Source organism: Actinia tenebrosa, unplaced genomic scaffold, assembly GCF_029948245.1.
Source record: "Actinia tenebrosa isolate PJP-AT-01 unplaced genomic scaffold, QUT_ActTen_1.0 PGA_scaffold9__36_contigs__length_13948895, whole genome shotgun sequence".
NCBI lineage: Eukaryota > Metazoa > Cnidaria > Anthozoa > Actiniaria > Actiniidae > Actinia > Actinia tenebrosa.
Genome location: NW_028292586.1, coordinates 13052924 through 13061092, shown reverse-complemented (window position 1 = coordinate 13061092; position 8169 = coordinate 13052924). Strand labels below are relative to the sequence as shown.

Here is an 8169-nt window from a genome sequence, read left to right as displayed (position 1 = left end):
TTGTACAAAAGAGGCAAAAAGAGTTATATTTATTTACTCATTATTTTATGCATGAATGATATGTAGCAGAAGGAAATCATTTATTATTATTCTTAGCTTATTTTGTCCTGTTTAGTTTCATTTTCTGGGCCATATTCTAGTTCTACATTGACAGATTTAAGAGATTCAATGGCCCATAAAGGATAGTCACTTTTTGGATACATTTTGGACATAAACTTTCGGATAAATTCTGGGAATTTGTCTTGTTTGATGCTTTCTCTTATATCATGCATTAACTGCATCTGCAAAGAAAGAATTATAAAATTTATTTAGAATCCTAACAAAGAAAGAGTTGCTGAAAAACAGGGGTTAAAAAAATGTAAGAATAAGATGATAAAGATAATGAATGAACAAATGAATGAATAAATGAATGAATAAACAAATAGATAAATGATCATTTTTACTGTTCATTAGCTCATTTGTTTATTCATTTATTCATTTGTTCATTCAACCAATCAATCATTTAATCAACCAAAAACAATCTTTTATCCTATCATTGATCTTAACCGTTTCTAGCATTATTCTTCATCATTATACTTAAACATGTGCCATAATTCTGTTTTCTCTTCTCCCAGATCCTTTGCACGCCATCAATACTAAACTACCACTTTTACATTTTACAATATTTACCTGATAATAAATATTATGAATCGTAATAAGATGACAAGCCACTGATTCCTTCCCTATCAATGAGTTCAGATATGCTCTAGAGTGCTTCTTGCAAGTATAACAAGAACATTTATCATCAATTGGTTTTAAGTCATTCCCATACTGTTTATTTTTGAGGTGAAGCTGGCCCCATGGAACAAGTGCTGTGCCAAATCTCTGTACAAGAATAAACAGGAAAAGAAAAAAACAGTTCTTTTACATCAAGAAACTGAAAATGAACGAACAATAACTGGCCCCAACAAAAGTACAACAACAACAACAACAAATAAAAATTAAAAGAAAACCTAGTTTTTTGAACAAACTGAAAATGAATGAACACTGACTGGCCCTAACAAAAGTACAACAACAACAAATAAGAAGAAGAAGAAAATAAAAAACACAGTTTTTTGACATCGACAAATTGAAATGAATGAACACTGAGTTTTTGTAGGTTCAACGACAGTCCATGAATTGCATGATAGACCCCTTTCACAAATTCTACCAAGGTTCAAAACAATGAAAACTATCAATATCAAAATTAAAGATTTCAATCCTCAACAAAAGGGAATTCTTTTGTTTTGATCACCTGGTTGGGAATAATTAGTTGCCACCTTTTAGGGAAAAATTCAAACTTCCTAACTTAATTTGCATATAAATGAAGAATGTTTAGACTATACTCTATTGACAATTCTCAAGATTCTAGTGTATGCAGGCTTAGCTTTGCTTTTGAGGTCGGTAAACAAAAGAAATTAGAATAACAAAACAAGCAACTCCTGGATTCAAGGCTAAGCCTGTATGCACTGGAGTTTTAACCCTCTTCAATTCTCCTAGAGTGTTGCATTGCTACTTACAGCTGTCCTAGTTGGGTAAACACAGTCATACATGTCTGCTCCCAGGGCACAGCACACTACCAGGTCAACAGCATAACTTCAATATCAAATATACAGAAATAAGTGTCAAGGCTAGAAAAGTTGCTGTCATTTCTAGTAATTATCATACCTTACTTTTCTTAAATGACATTTCTAGTAGTATACAGAAAATAAATGTTAAGGCTAGAAAAGTTGCTGTCATTTATAGTAATATTCATAACTTCCTTTTAAAAAAATGTTTTTGTAATGTTTTTAAAATCATGTTTTTTCAGAATATTTATGTATTTTTATATCTTACATCATTAGGATAGCATTAAATTTTAAAACATTTTTGATTCTTTAATGTTTGTAAAGCCCTGTTGAACTAAAGGAATTAGCGCTATATAAAAGATACATGTAGTTTATTATTATTATTATTATTAATATTATTATTATTATTATTATTATTTTCTTAAATGACATTTCTAGTAGTATACAGAAAACAAATGTTAAGGCTAGAAAAGTTGCTGTCATTTATAATAATATTTCTACCTTCCTTTTGTTAAATGACATATCTAGTAGTTCCAGAAAATATTCATAACTCATCCATGAAGAAGGATTGGTGTTTCCAAGATTGGGGAGGGTTTGAGGAGAGTATATTGCATAGTTTATGGGTGGGGGAACATTTTCAAAGGTTCATTTTGGTCTTGGAACTTCTTGTGGTTCAATTGTGTATCTATGGGAGTAGGGGAACAGGGGGGATGGGTCGGGTGGGAGGGAGAATCTGACTTACCCTACCCCCATAACATATCTTGGTTTGTCTTCAGGTAGTAGATCAGTACATAATGTCACCATCCTCCAAAACTGATCTTTCTCTTCTCCACCACTCAGTCCACCTATAGCAATACCTGGGGTGTCTCGATCAACCATTTCTGTGGAAGTTAAACAATTTTCTCTTTAGCACAAATGATACCTAGGCTGCATGGATGGCATCTCTCACTCTCGCCACATATCATATTTAGATCAAACCGGGGGCTACAAGTTTATCTCCAGGTTCTCTGGTTTTCCTCCCTCCATAAAAATCAGTATTAGTTAAATGTTGTATGTTGAATATCAGAAAAAAAAATTTAACAGTACCAAACGGGAGCCCAAACATTAGTCTTCTATAAGAGTACCTTTTACACAAATTTTCCTAAGTTCTGGATCAAGACCACCTTGTATGATAGCGAAGAGGTTTTGCTCCTTGGGTCTGCCGTGTGCTTTTATGCATCTGTCTAGCCATCGTACTGATCTCCACATAGCTTCTTCTACTCTGGGTCCTGTAGTTAAACTACTAACGACATCATCTAACTGCATCATGATGTCTGCTCCTATGGAATTCTGGATTTCTATTGACTTTTCTGGTGTTAGTAGCATTTCTTTACCATCATGTGGGGATTGGAATTTCACTCCTTCCTAATGATATAAGGTAATAAAAAATACAAAATAATATTAGAAATAAATCATAATTTTTGGGGGGGGGGGGGGGGGGGGGGTTAGGGGGGCACAATTTTCCTCCTCTCTTACCTCTGTCATTTCAGAGAGTTTGATAAGAGAAACCATTTGAAATCCTCCACTGTCCTTTGGAGAGAAAAAGAAACAAAATAGAGTCAAATATAACAGATGTATCATTACTGTACATTTGCCAAACAATGCGTTGATAATAAAAGATGCTGACCAAATCCAACAACACCCCCCCCCCCTTCCCCCCTACACACATTGCATAATTTGATTGCACACTTACTGTAAGTAGAGCTCTTTTCCAATTCATAAACTTGTGTAGCCCACCAGCTTGTTCTAATATATCAGTTCCCTAAAATGTTCAAGTGTATAAGCGGTTGGAAATTTGCTATAATGCTCATCACTAAAATAACCATCTCTATTATCATTTATCAACATCATCATCACCATCATCATCATCACCATCATCATCATCAACACAATCATGTATCACCATCATCATTAACATCATCAGCATGTATTAACATTAGCAAGTCATGTATCAGCACGACCATCAACACCATCATAATCATCACCACAATCATCACCATCACAATCATCATCTTCATCATTAGTCATTTCAAAACAGCTGGTCATACGAGCAACAAACCAAGATCCACATTAATACTTTAAACATCAGCTCCTTGATAAATTTACTGTATAGCTCACCGGGCGTAATCCTAGATGATAAGTGTTACCCAGAATAATCTGACAGTCCATGTCTTCCAGCTGTTTAGAAGTCAGTCCCTTCATCGTTCCCTGAGTACCAACAGGCATAAAAACCGGAGTCTCTACTTTATGATGTGGTAGTGTTAGGATAGCAGTTCGGGCCTTTGTCGTCGAGCATTTAGCTAGGATCTCAAACTCAAGAGCCTTGTGAATCTTGTCCATGTGGGCCGCCATCTTGTTTACATACGGGACTTGGAACGTGGGCTCACTTTTGATCAGCTGTTTTAGACACTAATTCAAAATGGCGGACGAGATGAAGGAATGCGATTCTTCATCAAAATCACATGAAAACTCCAACAGCAGACTGGAATATGACCCTAAAAGACTTATAGGAGTTGAATATCCAGGACTCGTGCAAAATCCATCGCGGATGATTGAAACTCTGGGAGGTGAAGAGGCAATTTCTAAGATATTTTCTAGGCCAACTCGTCGTCTTCCAATGACGTTCCGTCCCGAAGATCCGTACTCGAAGATTGTTTGCGGTGATCCACAGCCTTCTACTAACCTTCTTTTGAGAGTAAGACGAAGAAAGAAGAAGTGCACGAGTGGTGAGTCAACTGACGACGAGTTTGAGTATAAACAAGAAATCCTCGGAGTTGTTGATAAAACGTACAGGTATGATCACAATATATTTCCCGCCATTTTTTTAAATTAATTTTTATTTCAACAAGTGCTAACTTTTTATAAGTAGGAACCCTTTGTTATTTTGACTCTCCCTTTAGCTTATTCATCGTTTGCACGTTACGTCATCGCAGCCATGTTGGTACCATTTAACAAAAGATTTCTCATTAGCATCCATTGTTAACGGTACCACAATGGCCGCCTTGTTTTTGTCTTTTAACTCTCTTGTGAATGCTTGCAACCCATCAATACTTATATATACTCATACTTATATTTTACAACCACCACTTCCCATATGGGGCTCTTCCATGAGGTTCCCTCCACATGCACTACCACTACGTTCTATATTTACTACATATAACACTCAACTCACATGTTTATCTTTACGGAGGGAGGAAAACCAGAGAACATGGAGAAAAAACCCTCGTGGCAAGGGAGAGAACAACACATACAACAAACTCAGCTCACATATGACCCAGTCTGATCATGAGCCAGGGCTCGAACCTGGACCACAGCGGTGAGAGGCGAGCCATCCATGCCAACCTTCTGGCCTTGACCAATCAAAAAGGGGTCTGGAAAAAACCTGATTTATTTTAATAAAGCTGATGTGCATCCAAAGGGGAGGATACATGTATGAATGTCTAAGGATTTTCGGAGTTACATATACCGTACTTACTAAAGTTTTTTCTACTGTTTAAGGTTTGGTAGTTTTGCAGACTACCAGTATCTATCAAGAGACACTAATGAGTACCCTTTAAATTGCATACATGGTCTTGATATCCTTGAGAAAGATACTCCAATCCATATGTTACCATCAATGTTTACAAGAGTCGAAACAGCAGCAAATTATCATTTCAAGCCTGATCTTCAGCCACATATAATAGAAGAAGATAAAGAACTTGATAAACCAGGGTATGTATTAATGGGGAATACCAGTATGATCCTTGCTTGGTTTAGACTCATTTAAGAACAAATCTTTCACAAAAGTCAACTGTAATGTAAAGATGGTGCAACTGGAATAATACCAATGTTTTGAAATCCTGGTATCTGAATAGCTGACTCATAAACAAAACTGAGCCTGTACAAATAAATCTGTGGTCTTCAAAAACAGCAGTATTCATTGAATAGCTGGTAGTACAGCTATTAGACGTTTGTGCAGGCTCTTTTGTAATAGTCCTCAAGCCTGTGTAATGCTGCTTTGGGGGAGGGGGTGAGGAAAGTTATGGAACTGGGGAGGAAGGAAGAGAGGGAGCCCTATGCTGGAGATAGTCCTCATCATCCAAAAAGCCTTCAAATCTTATTCAAAGTCAGGGCACAGCTAACTCAGATCGAATTGGAATTTAGCATGTTATGTTTTGCGGAGGGAGGAAAGCCAGAGAACCTGGAGAAAAACCCTCAACTCAAGGTAGAGACCTAACAAACTCTACTCACATGTAATGGGGAGTCCAGGAATCGAACCTGAGACCTCAGAAGTAAGAGGCAAGTGTAATTGTGCCTTGCCACACTTAATCGTAATAACAGCTATCTCTTACTTATTAAAGTAAAATGAAATTCAGATTTATAATCTCTCCTTCCACAGATCGATTACCTCAAAGATGAGAGTAAGGCAACCCATTTATGCTTTCGGGGTATCATTTGCATCAAAAAAAGTCCCTCAAAAACCACATGAAAAAGTTCATCAAATAGTAGAATGTGTTAAAGACAACCAAGTCGAGGTCATTCAAAAACTGTTTAATATCCGTCCTATCTGGTCTCGTAATGCGCTTGAAGTACATATGAGCCAGGTTTCACATGGACGTTTAAAACAGCTTCTGTCTTTGGTCGCGTATTATTTTCTCAACGGTCCTTGGAGGACATTATGGGTTAAGTTTGGCTACGACCCAAGAAAAAATCCTAGTGCTAAAATGTAAGTACTTCTGTTATTGCTTGGCAAATTGTAGGTTGTTTGTGGGGGGTAAGCAGTGGTTCCTTTTAGCAACTCTTTGATCACGGAATGTTATGCTGTTAATTTTTGCGGAAGGAAGAAAGACGGACAACTTGGAAAAAAATCCTCGAAAAAAAAAAAAGAGAATCAAAATGTTTTATTTTAATTTCACATTACGATAAAATTGATCTCTTGTTTTCATTTTGCATCACCACTTCATTGGATTAATCTTGCTTTTTCAGATACCAAATGCTTGACTTCCGACTTGGCTCGCGAATTGAAGGAAAAAACCTTCCTATCCCACGGAAGCGGAACTTTCACCGCCTTAGTATCCCAGTCCTCCGCAAAAGTAGCGTCAAACCGGAGGTCAAGCTTGTGAGTGCGCACAGCAATGACGAAGAGAAGGACACTCAACAAGATGATGACCTACCATATGTCTTTACTGCTAATAAACTCCCTGTGCATAAACAGATGTTTTATCAGTTGTGTGATGTCCATGTGGCGGAGATACAGGAGTTGATTTCTGTCAATGATGGACAGGTGGGTAGGTTGTCATGTAAGCCAACTGGCTTAATTGTTCCCCCTTTTGTCCAATTTTAGACCACTTGACTGACTTGTCTAAATGCAGATAAGTTCAATGCAAAACTAAATGCAAGCCATTGTAGAGCGGTTTTCATATGAGTGGAAAACGTACGGCAAATTCGTAGTTGTACTGTTAGCGTACCGTAATCGTACTGTAACGTGTCGTGATTGGATGAATTACTGGAAAACACTGGGAAGCCATTTCAGTGTTACAGCATTTCGTATCTTGTTTCCGCCTCATACGAAAACTGCTCCAGTTACCCCAACTAAACTCTGTTCTCATTGAGATTTTGGACTGTTTTTCTCTCGTCTCCAGGAAACAGAATGTCACGACAAAGAAGGATGGTGCTTACCTGGTACTATCGACAAGATCAGGGACATCATGGTTCAACATACGGTCAACCTAGTGGAGAAAATCAAAAAACAACGAGAGGAAGAGGGAAACGATAAGCAGGACGATGCAGGGGTCATTCAGTGGGACGGACATGAAGAGGTCAAGGGGTTTCTTGAAATGCTTGAGGGGGATGATGATATTGAGACTTATGATATCTTTGATGAGGATTCGGATAATGATCCTGATCAAGATGAAGGGAACACGTGATTAGACAGCAAAATCCACAGGGATCCCATGCAGTATATTATTGATGCAAATAAAGAGGCAACAAATCCACAGGAATCCCATTAGATGTATTATTTGTGAAAATGCTCAGAAGAAACATGGATAGAAATCCACAGGAATCCCATACAATGCGTTATGTGTACAAAGGAACAAGCTGTAAATACACAGGGTTCCCATAGGAAGAAACTAGGCAGTTCAGTTCGTTAGTGAAGCAGTGGAAATCCACAGGGAACCCATGCTAAGGAATATCAATGGAAGGAAGGAAGATGTTAGAGAAGTTAAAACATCGAAAAACTAGAAAATAAAATACAACACAGTATGTATTCTTTTACAATCCTTTTATGCTCAATTATAGATGCCTAAACATAACGTAATCATTCTCATTCTGTTGTAAGATGTTACTGATCCGCCAACATTCGAATTTGTCGGCGTTCTTGCTTCGAGGCATGATAAACCGATTAAGGAGTTGCGAGAGAACTGTTAGAAAGAATCGCGCTGTAGCTCGAGAAAAGGTTGCAATGTATATTAATACGAAAAGTTTACTTATTATTATTTCTTTTTTCTATTCTGTAATAGATCTTTTATTACACGCCAAATTAGATTTAGTGTGACGTCATAGT

At 37.3% G+C, this 8169-nt stretch overlaps 2 protein-coding genes and 1 long non-coding RNA gene across 3 annotated transcripts; 1 reads left to right on the top strand and 2 right to left on the bottom strand.

Annotated features, from left to right (window-relative positions):
* Nucleotides 1–42: 42 nt before the first annotated feature.
* On the bottom strand, nt 43–4046 carry LOC116293781 (queuine tRNA-ribosyltransferase catalytic subunit 1). Its single transcript, XM_089025242.1, has 8 exons — nt 3744–4046; nt 3319–3387; nt 3102–3155; nt 2711–2990; nt 2329–2467; nt 1539–1614; nt 670–864; nt 43–281 (listed from the first exon to the last, which is right to left on the bottom strand). The coding sequence occupies exons 1-8, from the start codon at nt 3975–3977 to the stop codon at nt 93–95; spliced, it is 1236 nt and encodes a 411-aa protein (XP_088881368.1). The 5' UTR covers nt 3978–4046; the 3' UTR covers nt 43–92.
* Nucleotides 4035–7872, top strand: LOC116293797 (general transcription factor 3C polypeptide 5). Its single transcript, XM_031701278.2, has 5 exons — nt 4035–4418; nt 5124–5336; nt 6004–6330; nt 6591–6888; nt 7247–7872. Exons 1-5 carry the CDS (start codon nt 4045–4047, stop codon nt 7529–7531), a joined length of 1497 nt encoding a protein of 498 aa, XP_031557138.1. The 5' UTR covers nt 4035–4044; the 3' UTR covers nt 7532–7872.
* LOC148904891 (uncharacterized) lies at nt 6488–7395 on the bottom strand. Its single transcript, XR_016118910.1, has 2 exons — nt 7284–7395; nt 6488–6805 (listed from the first exon to the last, which is right to left on the bottom strand). It is a non-coding gene; the product is annotated as an uncharacterized LOC148904891 (long non-coding RNA).
* Nucleotides 7873–8169: the final 297 nt, after the last annotated feature.